Below are 17,296 nucleotides of genomic sequence, written 5' to 3'. Positions count from 1 at the left end.
GCAACAGCTTCAAAATATCATCGCGACACTGGCACGGTATCCGATTCGATCGGTAGGCAAGAGCTTCAAAATATCATCTCTACAAAGAAATGGGCTCCAACGCTGTTTTGCTACTATCGTGGCATTCCACCTGGCGAATTTTTTTAGCGTGTAAGCGGCTTGGAAATGTGAATATCAAATTGAAACCGGCTTTCACCATTTTAATATCAACTTGAGGTGGTAGATATTGCTAATTCCAACCATTAAGACCGCCTAGTAGTTTCGAGTTTGCCTATAAAATCTCTGCCCTCTCTTTTATACAACATATCTGCTTCTACGTCTGGAGATACATATTTCATCATTTTAATACAACTTGACCTGGTAGATATTGCTAATTCCAGCTATTAAGACCGCCTAGTAGTTTCGAGTTTGCCTATAAAATCTCTGCCCTCTCTTTTATACAACATATCTGCTTCTACGCCTGGACATAGATATTTCTGCCGTTTTCAAAGCACACTCGAGATTTCTTTCAAGTTTCTGCTCGATGGGCGCCCTGGATTATGTATCGAGTTTGTTCGGCGATCGCACGAGACACGTCAAGCAATTACAGTTGCAGGTATACTGCATCCCCCACTTTTATTAATTAAGTATGGCGTCTATTTCGTTAATTTCCAGTTTAAATGAGCATTTGATGCTTTTCTGTTTCCTTTCTTTTTTTTGGCTTTAGAATTGATTAAGAATTTGGTAGGGATTTGTTATAATTTTGAGTTGTAAATTTTTTAATGAATGTTATTAAAAAAATAAATTAGGTTGTTAAATCTATAAAAGTTAAGATGCTGAATTTTTATGTACCAGCAAAAATGCATTTTAAACAACATATTATTATTTTTTTCTGAAATTGTTTCACCCTATTCCACCCAAAACTCCAAAACGTAGACAACGCCGTAAGTTTTATCCTGCAAAGCTGATCATTGTTTTAATTTCTGGAACTGGTGCAGACTGTGGTGTTGAGGGTCCGCAATATAGATTGTGACGGCTGTGAGAAGAGAGTGAGGAGGTCAGTCTCGTCCATGAAAGGTGAGCACTGAGTTTTCGGTGTGGTTCTTTAACTGGATTTGTTCACTTGGTGCATAGCTTTTTAGTATTATATTAAATCATATTAAGATGTTCTCAGATATTATTAACAGTTATACAATACTTCTATCATAAATATAAAGCTTAATGGTGATTGAATCATCTCTTAGAGCACCTTATCTCATATGCGCAGGCGTGCAATCGGTGGATCTGGACAGAAAGCTGCAAAAGTTAACAGTAACTGGATACGTGGAGGTATACAAAGTGCTGCGGAGGGTGAACCGCACCGGTAAGCCCACAGAGATTTGGCCTTTTGTACCTGCCGAAATGGCATACCATCCCTACGCTGCTGGGGTTTACGACAAGAAGGCTCCTCCTGGCTACGTTCGGAAAGTGGAACCGGGTTTCCTGATGAACCCTAATCGGACAGACGAGCAGTACACTTCCATGTTCAGTGAAGACAATGCGAATTCCTGCACCATCATGTAGCTGCAGCTGCGGCTGCCTGTACAGTCAAAACTACTTATTGGGGCGGCGGCAGCAGAAGAGGCTCCCAGCTTTTTCTCAACGCCAACTGTTCTTGGTGATTGGCGGTGTAGGGCGGCTTCTCTATCTTTATAATTATATTTCTGTGACTAGAGCTCTTTTCGATCTAATGGGCTGTCCCGGAGAAGGAGAACAGATCGTGAACATGGTTTGAAAATTATGAGTCATCATGAATATTTCCGCCGTGCAAAAATATCAAAAGCAGAAGAGAGGCCATAAGCGACACAACGCGAACAAATAGTGATCGTGTTGAGCTTCCTTGCCCTATTCCTTTATCTGTCATGTCAGCATCCATACATTTTGTAATATGACCCTCAGCGTTCTTAAGAATCCAAGAACTCGTCAAAAAAGACGTGTATTCTCGTGAATGACTGTGTAAAGTATAACGGTTTTTTCCATGATAAATGTACCGATAAGGTCATTCGTTTTTCGAAGGTTTCAACCATTTACTTTACGGAGGTAGACATACTATATTTGGATTTGTGGCTTTTGGGAAGGAAATATATGTTTTAATGTTTTAGTTATTAAACCTACTCAAATTATAATAAATATTAAATTTATTAAATTTTAAATTTTATAATGATCAGATCAAAACCAAAATATATTAGTGTATTTACCAAAATATATTAGTGTATTTATAATATATTAGTATATTTATATAAGTTAAATAGTTTATAAATATTGATTTATGAAAAGTTGTAATATATTTATTTATTAATATATACCATTTTGTTAATATTTTTGAAAAAAATCATAACATAAATTAAGTTATAATATTATTTTAAATTATTAATATTAATTAACTATGTGACTAGATTAATATTAATTAACTATGTGACTAGATATATCTATTTTGATATAGGTTTTCTCAATTTTAATTTAATAATTAATAATTGATATATGTATTTTGATATAGGTTTTCTCAATTTTAATTTAATAATTAATAATTTTTTATTTGATAGTAACAAAGCTTATTTATAGATTAAGAATCTACATAATAAAGTGAATGTGAATCTCCATGGTTAAAAATCTTTTCACATATTTAAAGTTATAACTTAGTTAATTCTTATGAATTTTTTAAATTTAGCAACTTGATGAAGTAAGTATTTTGATGCTTATTATGGCTTGATGCTTATCATCATTTCCCAACCATTTAATTTATATAGTTGTGCTAGTTTAAACATATATACATTTAATAAAAACATGTAAATTCTTAACTCTAGAGATTCACCCTTATTTTACCATGAAGATCCTTAACTTGTAAATAGACTTTGTTACAATACCATGAGCCAATGTCATGGCTTACTAATAGCACATGATGAAAAAAAAGACATAACTACATTGTGATTACTAGTAAAAATATTCTATAATATTTCGTGGAGATTAAATCTCAACCATCCACCTAATCATTATTAATAATTAAATTAAAATTCTAAAAATCATATTCTAAAATAAAGAAACCTAGAAGATTAAATCTCAACCATCCACCTAATCATTATTAATAATCAAATTAAAATTCTAAAAATCATATTCTAAAATAAATAAACCTAGAGATTAAATAACAAAAATTAAAAACATCTAAAATCTTTTTTAAAAAAATTCTTAAACCATATAAACCTCCATTAAAACTCTAGTTTTAAAATCAAAATTCAAATTTCGTAAATTTCACCTCTCCAAATTATTAAATTACAAATCTTCTAAATTATTATACAACTATCATGTTAATCTACATCCATAATGCTCCATCAAATTATCTTATGACCATTATCTTATGACCATTGTAACAATATCATTCCCTGAATTCATAAATTATCGAATTATCTAAACATTAAACTAAATCCTTTATATATTTATTTCAATTTTGTTTTATTTTAAATTTTGGTTTAAAATTTCTTTTAATTGTTTTTAAGTTTATTCCCTTTTTAAAATTTGTGTTATGTATTTTTTTTCTTTGTTTTTAACTGATTTAAGAGATATCTATCTATATATATATATATATATATAATTTTTTATTTTATTACTTAAATTAATTTGGTATATTACTTATTACTTAAAATGTAATTACTCAATTAATGAAAGTTAAGCAAATATTATAAAATAAAGTAAATGTAAAAGTTGAATAAGTTAAATTATGAGAGTGAAAAAGAAATTAATGAAAAGAAAAAATAAATAAAATAAGAAAGAACATTAAGGAATGGGATATGAAGGGTCATAACTATTTGCCTTCCCCTTACTTTTAATTTCTCCTTATTTCCTTTTTTCTTTCATTCTCTATGGGAGTTTTGGCCAAAAGAGGACGAGGAATAGAATTAGGAAAACAATGTAGCTAGATATTGCTACAATGAATTCATTCAGACCCATTCAAAGTTGGTTTTCCCATTTAGCCATATGATAGTCATACGAGACTCTCTCTCTGTGTTGGGTATTCCATTTCATTGTTGGGTGTTTTATTTGATGGTTAGATGTTCCCATAGTTTGTTGAGCATTTAAATCACCTTCTCGTTGATTTACTAAGTTCTTGGCCATTTAAATTGTATGTTGAAGGGTTTCCTTAATTGTTGGATTAATTTTAATATCTACCTGAAATTTTTCCACACTCCTACAAACCATACACTGCAATTACAAATTACCTACTTGAATTCCACATTGGTCTAGTCAACTTCCTTGATTGAGTTAGATTTATTTTTGTTTGGTTGCTTTACCTCTCACAAGGTCAACTTCATAGCGGTGTGAGATTACTTTCAAGTTCAAATAATGAAGAAGCAATTATAGGTAGAATAAGAAATAAAATTCTAGGATGAGCACATTCCTTCTTCATAGGATGCAAGTAGGAGACTTGTGAGTTATTTCACTAATAAAAATTAGACTCATTTATTGAAATGTGCATTGAAGAAACTATAGGTGTTGCATCTATTGATTGTAGGGAATAGATATGTTAAAGACATTACCAATACCATGTTTGTTGAGACACGAAAGAAGGAAAAGAATAATTCTCTATAATTATAAATTCAAAGGCACGGGAAGAAAAGGAATATATCAAGTAATCTATACCATAGTGCTAGGAACCTTTTTCCACCATTGTAAATTGAGTGGACACCAAGAAGAAAAGTGTTAGTAGCTTCACCCAAAAAACCACACAGCGAAGAGAAGAGTATTGAGAGTGAACATAGAAGAGTTTCTTGCAACTCTAGTCCAAGGAGTAGAATCTCTTCGAGGAACTATTGTAGTAGAGGAGGACAGTGACACAAATAAGATGGATAGTAGATTGATGCCAAGGAAAGCCGCATTTAAATGGTTATTTTTTATCTTGTATCATAAGAAGTTGTTCTTGGAGATGTTACAAAAATTAGAGCACAAAGGTCAATGACCTTGGAGGAGTTATTAAGAACTCCATGGTATGCTTGCAAGCATAGAGATTTATTTCCATGCTAAGAAGAAACTAATCCTAGAAAGAGAAGGCAAGTTACACTTCCTTTTTTGGGATTGATATGTCATGGCAGTGCTAGGGTCACACTAAACAAGACTGACATTGGACTTGATCAACTTTTCACCAACCTTCTTTGGGTGGTACGTAAGGAGTTCATCATCATTAATGATTATCCTTATGCAGGGATGGATTTTCGTGATGATCCCAAGCTCAAGTTGCCTAAGGGAGAGCAATGGGATGCTTCAGGTAAGATAGTTTGACCATTAAGTTTTTTTAAGTTTTACTATCTTTTTTGTGTTTTTTGATGTTCTCGAGACTAAACTATTTGATGTTTTCTTGTAGACATTGGACCTGTTCAACTGGTAGCTGCTACATATCTTCATCACCCAGAGAGACAAACAAGGGAGGAGGTAGAGAGACCAGTACAGGTCGTTGCGGTAGGACAGGATGTGCTACGAGAACCAGATGTAGAAGAGATCCTATTGGAGGTAGAGTGCCACATGGAGGGACTGACACACAGGATATATGAGACCATGGTCGATCATCTTCCATTGCGACTTTAGCGACACACAATCAGAGTGCCTAGTTGTATTGGTCGATTACTGCGCAAAATATCTCGTGTAGTGTCGTTTTGTCATGAGCACTATTGATTTGTCTACTTAAATATTTTGCAGGTAGCTTTTATATGGGCATGTAGCCATACGTGTCTCAAGGCACATATTTTTTAAAACCAAACTTAATATATATATTTAGTGTTTCCTAGTTCCTATTATGCTTTCAATATGAAGTGATGTGAATAGAAATTTATTTACATTCTTTGCAAATGTCGATCTAAAACAAAATTAGCTATGGCATCTACTAATGTGTTCATATTTCTAGAAATATGTTCATATCGTATGAAATCAAAATGTATTTCCGGAAGATGCACTCTCAAAACCATGCAAAGGATGGCGGGATTTCTCATTGAACATATGTTCACGAGTTGTAATACTATGAGCTATGAGTCAAGCCTGATAACTATACAGCAGATACCATGTGAAATAGCATCAAAAAGTAGCTCAACTACTATGTTATGCTCAATGATTTTTCCTAGTCGAGCGACAACGAAAATTTCTTGCATACTCACTAGCTTGCCATTTGGAGCAAACATAGCCCACACTACAAAGGATAGGTTCCGAGTACTATTACTAGCACCATCAAAATAACTAATATATGGTTCGAGAGAGGTTAACACCTGCAATCCAAAAGTAAATAGAATCAACAGAAACCATGGGAAACTCTAAAAAACACACTGCAAACACACTCAACACACCTATAGACAGTATGTACATAGCGTACCATGCATGGGATTAAGCATAGTATTTTTTGAGGTACACCCCATTTCTAGGTTGCCCCAATGGAACTAAATCGAGATCTACTAAAACATAAGCCCCTTTTGCAAGGACTCGCCTGACAATGTATGGTCCTAGCCACATAGGCTAGAACTTTCCTAGACGTAACTTGTTGGCCTCCTAGTCATATAAAAGAACTAGATCTCCTTCCAAGAAGATTCTAGGCTTCACACTTTTTTCATATTGAGATTTGATGAATCTTTTATGGGCTTCATTGGCTAACACGGCATCACGCGGACTTTCATTCCAATCAGTTAGATGTTTATGACTATCCTCCTCTGTGGAAGTAGTAGGAAGAATTTAGATAGCTAGTTTCAATGATGGAATTTTGCATTCGATGGGGAGGATCGCTTCTAGACCATACACCAACTGGAAGGGTGTGAATCCAGTAGCAGTCCTAACTGAGGTTTGATATGCCCACAAGGCAACACAGAAGAAAGTGGCAGTTTGATTTGTGGACTCCTATCATACGTTGAAGCACAGTCTTCAGGACTTTGTTAATCACCTCGACTTATCTGTTAGCCTGAGGATAATAGGGAGTGGAATTTTCATGTGAAATTCCCAACTTGGCAGCTAATTTGGTCATCATATGATTTCAAAAGTTCTTCCTGTGATCTGTTACTATTGCTTGCGGAACACTGAACCTAACAATCACGTGGTTGAAGAAAAAGTATGCAGTTGTTTTTCCAGTATTATTGAATGTAGGAATTACTTCTGCCCACTTAGTAAGGTAGTCAAAAGTGACAATGATGTAGCCATGCCCACCGTCCGAGTGAGGGTTATATGTCATAAAATCGATGCCCCATTTTGCAAAGGGACCAACGGTGACGACAGGATGCAAAGGAGCAGGCGGAGAGCGGAATTTTCGATCATAGATCTGGCACGCATAACATTTATGGACAGAGAGGATACAGTCACAGAAAATGGTGGGCCAAAAGTAACCAACACGTAATATTTTTTGTGTGGTAGCATAGCCATATAAATTTCCATCGCATGCCCTTGAGTAGCATTCGTTCAAGACTTTCTCGGCCTCCTCAAGAGTGAGGCACCTTCGTAAGATTTTATCAATACCACGATGGTAAAGGGTGTTGCCGATAATCACATAATTTTGGGATTGATAACGGATATGTCGCTGCTCTGAGCGAGAGGTATTAGGATGAAAAGTTTGGGTCTAGATATAGATGAGAAAATCTCCATACCATGGGACAGATGACGAGATCAGGAACAATGACTCATATAGGATGGAATCTTCAGATGTAGATTGACCATCAAGGAAAGGGAGATCGCACATTAGCTCGGAAAAAACTGAGGATTTCTTCGACCTAGATTTTATGAATTCCAAGTCGAACTCTTGGAGAATAATAATCCACTTATAGCATTTGCCCCCAAAAAATTGACATGACAATATGTATGTCATAGGGTTGCAATCTGAAATGACTGTAGTTTTGCGAAGCAAGATGTAATGGAAAAATCTCTAGACGACTTGAACGACCTCCAAAGCTAACTTTTCGCCATCATTATATTGGATCTCAGTATTTTTGAGGTTCCGATTCAGATAATAAATGGGATGTCCAGTCCTCATATCGTATTCTTGGACCAACACCATAGTAGCAAGGTACAAGAAATAATCGCGCTGATAGTCGAGAGGATATAAAAGAGATGCCCGAACTAGTACATATTTCAAGGCATCAAATGCTTTCTGCACAACGTCATCCCAATGGAAGGGAACCTCCTTTTTCAGTAAGCAAGTAAATCCTTTAATCAGTTCAACGTAGTTAGGGATGAACCTCCTTAGGAAGTTGGCTTTCCCTTGGAGTCTTTGTAACTGAACAAGAGTGGAAGGTGTAGGAAAATCAATGATTGTCTGGATTTTTAAGGTATCAATACGAATTCCTTGTTTCTAAACTATAAAACCAAGGAATCGACCAGAATCGACACAAAACACAGATTTGTGCGGGTTGAGTCGAATGTTGCAATGTCTACAAATGAGGAAGATGGCTCCTAAATGCATGGGGTGATCATCCTTATGCTTGGAGTGAGCAGGAAGATCATCCAAACAAGGTTGCATGATGTGCTTGATATCATGGAAGCTTTCTATAAGAAAAAGTAGCCCGGGGACAGATAAATGTGGTTTTAGGTTCATCTGTCAGGAGAATGTTGATTTTATTATAGCCCGAGAATCCATCCATAAATGAATAAATCTCACAACCAGTGTAGTCATCAACAATCTGGTTAATAAACGGGGTCGGGTAGTTTAACTTTGGACAAGCTCGATTTACATCCCAATAATCGACCCATACTCGGATCGTGCCCTATTTCTTCATGATCGGGAAACCATTTGACACCCAATAAGTTAAAGGAATGGGATATATGAAATCAACCTGAAGAAGCTTTTCAATTTCAGCTCTTATGCCAATAGCCTTCTTGGGATGGACCGGACGAAGGCGCTGTCAGACAGGTTTGGCATCAGGGTACATCTTGACTTCATGCACTACAATATTTGGGTCGATACTTTGAATTTCCTCACATTTCCAGGCAAAGACATCTCTAAACTCACGAAAAAGGGCTCGATAAATATCAACTTTAGATGAAGTACAAGATGTTATGATGTATAAATTTTCAATTATTCCTAGTTTAATCGAAATATCAAGACCAATGGTTTCTTCAATATTCAAAAGGTTCTTTTCAAAGTCAATCTCATGAATGGAAACGAAATTCGTAAGGGGTTCGACAGAATTAGGTAGGTACACACCACTGAGATTATATTCAATGGTATCTGGGAAGGAGGAATGGTGATGATGTTCATCCCACGGTGTGGCATCTGACATCATGATCTCCATGATGCTTTCATCGGTAGAGAATGTACGCGAGAAAGGATCAGAGGGTGTGCCATAATCTAGTGATTGATCTACCCAATTAATCAAAGAGAAAGTATGGGCCGCACAAGACGAGTAGATGGCTTCGTAATATTTCTCGACAGGGCTAAGCGGAATTCAGTCACCAACAATTTTGATTATAGTTTCATCAATAACAATCCTTGGATCGTAGATGAAGATATCATGTTGATGTAAGCAACCGAAGTGGAAGAGATGGGAAGGGGAGGGGGAGGGAGTGAAAAAGCTCCCATATGCAATGAATCCCTCAATAAACCAACTCCAGCATGATGATAAGAATGTAAAGCTTCACCTACAAGAAGGACACTTCCAGTAACATTTGAATCAGAGGTGAAAAAGGTGAGTTGATCTATGGACACATTATCACCTTTATGAGGAAAGGCAATCATGCAGAATTAAGTTGAAACAATGGCAGCATAGCATAAACCCATTTACATCACAGTGGAAGATTATAATCCAAAGTTATGTCAATAAATTCTACTTCAACAGAGACGACTTTTCCCCCTAATTCCACTTGGAGGGAATTAAAAATCCCAAAAGGTTTGCATGTCCTTCCATAAAATTATTTTAATGTGGTGGTCGATTAACTCAATTGGGGTGAACCAATCACCTTCCAGCAAGACAAGGACATGATGCAGGTTGAGGCTCCCTCGTCCACAATAGAATGATGAATTTTCTTACTATGGACAACAACTTGGATCATAAAAGCTAATTGAGCCAAAAGTCAAGGGGTACAGTTTTCATGAGAGAAAACCACTAGGTTGGAATCTGATGGATCCATACATCCGATAGCTGACAACAAGGCCTTATTTTGGGTGGGGTAGTTTTGCAACACCTCAAGAGTCGACATAGCCAAAGGAGACTAAGCCAAATATTCAACTACGTTGTAATTTTGAGTGGATCTTGAACGAGGGTTGAAAGCAAACTTATGGATAACACCCTTCAAAGGCTTGATAGTCAATTTTGTAGGAACTGTAGGTGGAATAGGATTAGATGAGGGTGGTGCCAAAATGGCAAGTTGATCAATGGCCTGACCATTTGTTCGACTCACATTACCATATTCCTTATACTGAGTGACCACAACGACATCGGATTTCAACTTTGAGGAGGAAGGCATCAAAACTGTGTTAGAGGAAGAGGCATCCCGGGAAACAATATGGGTCTCTTGATTGGGAAACTAGTTGGTTGGCATAGCGGGAGAAGTGGATGATTTAAGGAACTGATTCATTTCAGCGTGGTGTGGAAAATCACATGTAAAATTATCCTCGTTACAAATCAAACATGGGTATTGAGGCTTTCGTTTCTCATCGGAAGATGAATTTGTTTGTTTATCCTACAATGAGGAGTCTTTCTTTTTCTTACCTTTACCTTTATTCTTGCTTCCAAGTTGTTGTTGAGACTTTCCTTTATCAGATGAGACAGAATTTATCTCGAAAGAAGAAGCCACAAGACAAATTATACCAAATGGTTTACTCACCGACTGCGAACTGGAAAAACCTATAATTCAATCAACAGCATGAGACTCTTTACTAGTTGGAGGAGGAACAGTATTCAAAGGTCTCAGAGTGTTTGGTATTATATCATAGAGCATGCCCGATTGGGTATAGACTAGATCTAAATATTGAGCACGAGAAATAACTTTATCTACGGTCATAGCTCCACCTTTGGCCACATATTCTATTATGGGAGGTAACAGACACTTCAAAAACCATTCCGCTAACAATTGATCAGGAACATAAGTCTTGGCCAAATGGTGGCGATGTCTCAACTCATGAATGTGATCCAAAATGTGAGTAGAGTCTAATTTTTTAAAGTTATTCAATAGTTTTGTTCCAGTTTTGTACCTGATGGGAAAATGGAAATGTGTGAGGAAGGTAGTGTCTAAAGTGTTGAAGTCATGAAACAACGCTCTAGGTAATTTACTATACCATTTAATTGTAGTACCTGTAAGCATTCGTTGGAAAAGACAAGTTCAAATGGAATCATCATTAAGTGAATTGGATGAACACCATAGATGATACGTCATAACATGGGTCGACGGATATTCTCCTAGATTTCCATTGAGCTTTGGGATATCAGAAGGAAACTAAGTGGGAATAATCGGCCACCATGGTGAATGATCAATGGGTCGTTAGTAAGTCGAGTTAAATCTGGTAACTCAAGAGTAGCCACAAAATGAAACTACCAATTAAAGTCCAGAGGCGGATGGCCTGGATATGAAGGGATAGCCTGGAAAACATGCACCTGCATTCCTGGATAAGGAGGCTTCTGATAATAAGAAACCTGGTTACTAGAATATGGATGGTTCTGATAGCCAGCATACAAGTCGGTTTGTTGCCCAGTCCTAGGATGGCTATAAATATGTTGGAATGGTTGGGTTTGTATTTTTTGGCCTTGAAAAGGAACTTGGTGTGATCCATACTATTTCTTGATCGGGGTTTTCATTTCCCCTGGTATGGGTTCGATTGTGACTGCGCCAAATTTTGAAGAATTTGACCCACTGAAACTTGAGGAGTACCTTGTGCAAGCGATTAAGAAGATGAGGGACCTTGTACAGGTTGACGAATCGAGATTTAGGGAGAACCAAACACTATTGTAATCGGTTGTAAAGGTTGTCTCACATATATTTGAGCTTGTTGAGGTGTTGATGGATAGGTAGGAATTTGCAATGAAGATGGTACAGTTTGAGAATTCAACAATCAATCCCAATATGAACCAGGTTGTATGGGTAAAGTAGGTTGCCAAACACTGGAAGCCATTCCAGGATGAGGAGGACTATAACTAGGCGGATTACCATATTGAGGTATACCAACAATAGGTTCCCCCCTGCCATGGGAGGAGGGGATGATGGAGGCAACTATGATCCAGATGGAGGGTACCCAACATAAAGAGGGTTGGGCTATTAAGGGTAGCTTTGCCCACTGATATAGGGCTAGCCTGCTGCTCTATTGTAGGTGTATATGGAGGAAGAGGAGCAGACTATGTGGCATTCATAAGAGAGGTACTAGACATTATTCCTGAATTAGATGTCATGGGAGAGGTCCAAGGATTGGAAGCCACACCAGAAAAGGTACCAGATAATGAATGATAGCCAGGCGGGACGGATGGGCCACCATATAAATGAGATTTTGGTGATGTTACAAACATATGTGAGGATGCGACACTTGATGTCTCAACCATAGTGGTGGAAAAGGTTTGGGAGTTTGATTCAATTCCAATCATGGTTAATAATCCTAATGAAGATTGTCACAAAAAATATGTGGGTAAGCCCAAAGAATCAAGTAAATGACATTGTGTCGGTGGTTAAAGAGATGGAAGAGGATTGGTTTGATAAAAAGAAAGTCCTTCCCAATGAATGGGAGTAGAAGGATGAGACTCTTCTTGGGGGATCTTGTCAATACCTATAAGTCTGTATGGAAGAGGATCACCGTCAGGCCCAAGTTATATTGGTTTTGTCTGAGACAAAGGAAGAGAGGAGGAAGGTCCCAAAGACTCAAGTAAAGATGGTTGAGGCTCCTTAGGCTCAATAACCTTAGGAAAAAATGTTTGACTCAGGAAGGTCAGATTGAATTACCTCAGGTAATAAATTTTTAGGGACTTTTGTTTCAGTGAGTTTCACTAAGAGGAACAGATGTGATTTCAGGTTCGAAACTCAAAGGGACAGATGATTATGGTTGATCAATATCGGGTGGAGGGCTAAAAGTAGTTCTCGATGTTCCTGATTCGGTAGTTTGCGTTTGCCTATGTCTAAGACGATGGTTAAGAGTAGTCTTTGGAGGAAGTGGAGGCTTATTTTTCATTCTACGTGAACGAAGGAGAGCGCGATTTTGTTCTTCCACGTTGGGCAATAAATTGTATTAACACAAAATGAAATAAATCAAAAAGAGGGTAATATAGGCATAAAGGATTACCAAGCAACCGTGAACTGCAATATACACCTTAGCAAACCAAGGACTTAACATACGGCAACGAATCTCCTTGAATGTTGTGTTTGGTGTATCATAGTATACAAGGCAGAAGACTCGGCTACCTATGGATGGATAGCAACCTATTGGGGACTCCAAAAATATACACGACAGTATGTGGGAGTGCAGTTTGTAGTAGTGTTGCCTAATGTGTAACCATTTGATGAGAACGTTCCCATATACTTTACGTTCGTGGAGCACCACCAATATACCTGAAGGTACGTGGAGTACAGTCCTATACACTCACATATGTGGAACGAGATTTTACCCGTGGGATGCAACGCTGGAAAACAATGACATATCCTACTTTTAACGATGTTGGAACTCGTCTCTAGCCTAGACCTCTAAATGTTCGTGTTAATGTTATAAATGCTCCTTAGGTTGATTCAATAAATTTTATGGTTTATCTTTGATTATGTTTCAGTTTTAGGGCTCACTACGAATGTCACATGAATATCCTAAAATGCAAACCTAGCATGAGAAAATATAAATCCTTTCTCTTTCAATGAAAATCTAGCTAAGGAAGGGAAGAAACAATCACGATGCAACACACAATATGTAGCAAACAAGATACAAGATGTAGTTTCCTTTCTGATGCAACTATTCGTATGCTAATGCACATGCAAAACCCTAAATGCCGATGCAAAATTTTTCTTTTCACCACACTTAATTTTTGAAATGGAGAAAACTAAGATGCAAATGTTTAATTTTTTATTCAATTACACTTTTCCAAATGAGGAATAAAAAATAATTCATCTAAGTGATCAAAAATCAAACAAAATCAGTTTAAAAAGCAACAAAATGATAAGAACAAAGAAAAAATGAAAACCAATTCTTACCAAAGGCAAAAAACACAAACGCAAACCAAATGGAGGCTTTAGAGAGACCACAAGACATTGAAGACTCGGGGAAGTTTAGTTGGAAGTAAGTTGACCAAAAATAGGCTCAAGAACCAAGGCAAAATTCATGCAAAAATAGGGGCCAAGCTGGTACAGAAGAGGCACCAGTGTGTTGCAACGCTGGTGCAAAGTGGGTTAGGGTGAGGTGAAATGCTTTGTAAAAGGCACATGGGGTTCTTGGGCCTGGGAAAGAGGTTTTCGACTCAAAAATTGCAAAAAAGGATTAATGAAATCACTTCCTAGTTATGTTCCTGGTTGGATGATACAACAAAGGTATGTCAAAGAGGTAATCAAAAACAATGGACAAGGATACCACTAAGGGAATACTTCATTCCCCAATGGAGTCACCAATTTGTTATACGAGATTTATGATTGCGGACAAAATTATCTCCCCTAGGTCAGTGGCTAACCTAGAACAACAGAGAGACAAGGAACACAATGCTTTTCCTTAAAGTAAATAGACAATGAAGTGAGGCCTACCTGGAAGCTCCAATCCTAGCTCCAATTGGGAAAATTAGAACCTACACAGTCAGATAACACAAGCCAAGAAACTACGATATCTATGCAGTATCATCTAAGTTCTTCATTCAATAGATCAACATGGTATTGAAATAAGTGAAATAACAACATCACATATAGGAAAACAATGAATTCTTTGCATTACTATAAATGGAAGGAGATTACAACCATAAGTAGAAGTTAATATTGTAGAAGAGCTCCTCCAAGTTGTTGACTTTTCCTTTCCTTGTCATAGTATGCACCTCCAATCACCCTAAATACATGAAATGATGACTACTCACTACATCAGCATAAGGGCATAATCACTCTCCAAAATCCAATCCCCAACCCCATAGAAGGTTGGGAATATATAGAGAAGGAAGGTAAGTTGGGAGTTCTTATCCAATTACTAATCTAGGGTAATAGATCCACCTTTGATGGAGGGATAGGATCAAAGGATAAGTGGCGAAAACTCTAATGTAGGGAAGGATGGGATTTGAATATTTAATCTAAGGTAAGTGGTTCTAACAACTTCTGGAAACTCCTAGAAGGGGAAGCTTCTGGAAATCCGATCATTCTCCCATATTTCTAGAACCATCACAGATGCAAAGGGGAGCAACCTATTAGTGACCAACATAGGCCATAATGGAGGAACCTATTGGTGAACGCACCCCAGTAGGCCTACAGGGAGCATTGGTCCTCAAACTAGCTCAGATGAAGTAGTTTAGGGGTCAAACTATGGGAAATGAAAGGTACATGCATAGGGATTTATGTGAGACAGTGACAAGGGGGAATATGATGTTGATTGATCCCATTAGAAGGATCACTAATCAGGTGTGACAAAATGCTCTATAACATTAATGATACAAACGCCAACCAGGTTCGGGAATTCCACAAACCACTTGACCATAGACATGGCTGAGCCAAATCTCTCTTCAACTAGTCACCCCCATGCCATATTCCAAGCATGAACATGGGATCTCAAGAAACACATAAATCAAAACCATCTAGGGCTTCCATAGGCCAAACCACCTCAACCCATCAAACAATGATTCCACCTCACAATCGTACATCACAAACCATCACCAGATTGGTCTCTACCCAAGCCTTCCAGGGCTCAAGAGAGTTTGTTCCAACCAAGGCTCTGGCACTATTAACTCAACCCATAAATTACTCTAGGCTTCCAAAGCATTTGTCCAACCAGGACTTTTAGGACTAGTAACTCAAACCACCAAGCATTTCCAAAGCGTTTGTCCAACCAAGGCTTTCAGGACTAGTAACTCAACCCAAGTTGTTACTGGGCTTCTAGGGAGTTTGTCCAACCAAGGATTCCAGGAACTATTAACTCAATCCAAGCTAAAAGAAACATGATAACTAACTAGAAAAGAAAAGATATGAATGCACAACACCATGGTTATCTAGGAAATGTCAAGGTTAGGCAAATCCACTGTCAATCTAGGAAATCCTCCATGCCAATGATAGATCATGACCAATAAACCACATGCATATGCCATGAATGCCAAAAATAGTGAGGAAAACATACATGCAACTCGGTACCTGCAATAAAAACCCGTTGTAACTATTGACATTGATTTCCTCTTGCACTTTCTTGCTCTTTCTTTTCCTTCTTGCTCAAAAACTCCAAGTATGCCACACTCTCTAAGAGTTATCCAAGAAAACTCTATGTGTCCAAGAGTATGAGAGAGAGAGAATATAAAGAGAGCTCCAAAACTAAACTGAATTTTTTTTTGTATTGATCCTTAGAATCCTTTTTATTAATGAGGCCTCTATTTTCTTTATTTTCCCTTATTTTCCTTCATTTTCCTCCTCACATGCAACCTATGACCTTTCACCTCCCTTTTACCCTAATTTCCATTATTTTCATAAATAAATGTGCCAAAATGCCATTTTTCCTTTCCAAAGGCTTTTTCATTGCCTTTTCTAATTTCCTTAGCCATTAAGTAACTACCAGTGATCCCCATCACTATGTTTTTCCCAATATTCAGCTTGGAATAAGTGTCCCATCAATTGTGGTTATTATTTTTCCTTTATTAACTTTTATTACATGGAATTTTCATTAGGGTTGTTACAGAACCCTCCCCCTTGGGGGAACACCATCCTCGGTGTTCAACAACACCTACAATCAACAAGGCTATTGTAAGCAAAACATACTACCCATGGAGCTTTATAACTTATCTCGTTGCAATATTTACAATGATCATCCTACTGAGAAGAAAACCAACATGAAAACATAACAAGTATAACATCATAATGACATGACACCCATACCGCTTATTGGAGCTTTATAACATAGCTCATGGTGGTATTTACATCCATATACATATGTACATATACCAAACATCACCAAAACATGTACCAAAAACATATACCAAAACGTCTACTCAACCAACGAATAATGAAGGATACATAGCCCGCATCTAATCCGCCATCTCCCATGTAGCTTCATCGGGCTTAAAGTGCTTCCATTTCACTTTAACCTGCTCGATTTCTTGGTTTCGTAGCATGAGCATCTTTCTCTAGAAAATGCACTGCAATTTCGGCTGGAATTCTCCTTCTGGCTCCACCTACAATACAGACCAGTCAATCACATTATCAGCATCTT

At 37.2% G+C, this 17,296-nt stretch overlaps 1 protein-coding gene across 1 annotated transcript; it reads left to right on the top strand.

Annotated features, from left to right (window-relative positions):
- The first annotated feature begins 220 nt into the window (after positions 1-220).
- On the top strand, positions 221-2,029 carry LOC149144059 (heavy metal-associated isoprenylated plant protein 20-like). Its single transcript, XM_089449030.1, has 3 exons — positions 221-595; positions 978-1,056; positions 1,247-2,029. The coding sequence occupies exons 1-3, from the start codon at positions 524-526 to the stop codon at positions 1,540-1,542; spliced, it is 447 nt and encodes a 148-aa protein (XP_089305156.1). The 5' UTR covers positions 221-523; the 3' UTR covers positions 1,543-2,029.
- Positions 2,030-17,296: the final 15,267 nt, after the last annotated feature.

The sequence above is a fragment of the Pinus tabuliformis genome, chromosome X (assembly GCF_031772625.1).
Source record: "Pinus tabuliformis cultivar Carrire ecotype Pingquan chromosome X, CPIR1, whole genome shotgun sequence".
Lineage (NCBI taxonomy): Eukaryota > Viridiplantae > Streptophyta > Pinopsida > Pinales > Pinaceae > Pinus > Pinus tabuliformis.
The sequence above is the reverse complement of the archived record's forward strand: the minus strand, read 5'-3'. Positions and strand labels throughout refer to the sequence as shown.

Excerpts from the sequence above, each read along its gene's own strand:
- LOC149144059 (XM_089449030.1), top strand. The coding sequence starts at position 524 with ATGGGCGCCCTGGATTATGTATCGAGTTTGTTCGGCGATCGCACGAGA. Across the intron at positions 596-977 it reads TCAAGCAATTACAGTTGCAG|ACTGTGGTGTTGAGGGTCCG; the intron begins GTATACTGCATC and ends GAACTGGTGCAG. Across the intron at positions 1,057-1,246 it reads GTCAGTCTCGTCCATGAAAG|GCGTGCAATCGGTGGATCTG; the intron begins GTGAGCACTGAG and ends TCATATGCGCAG.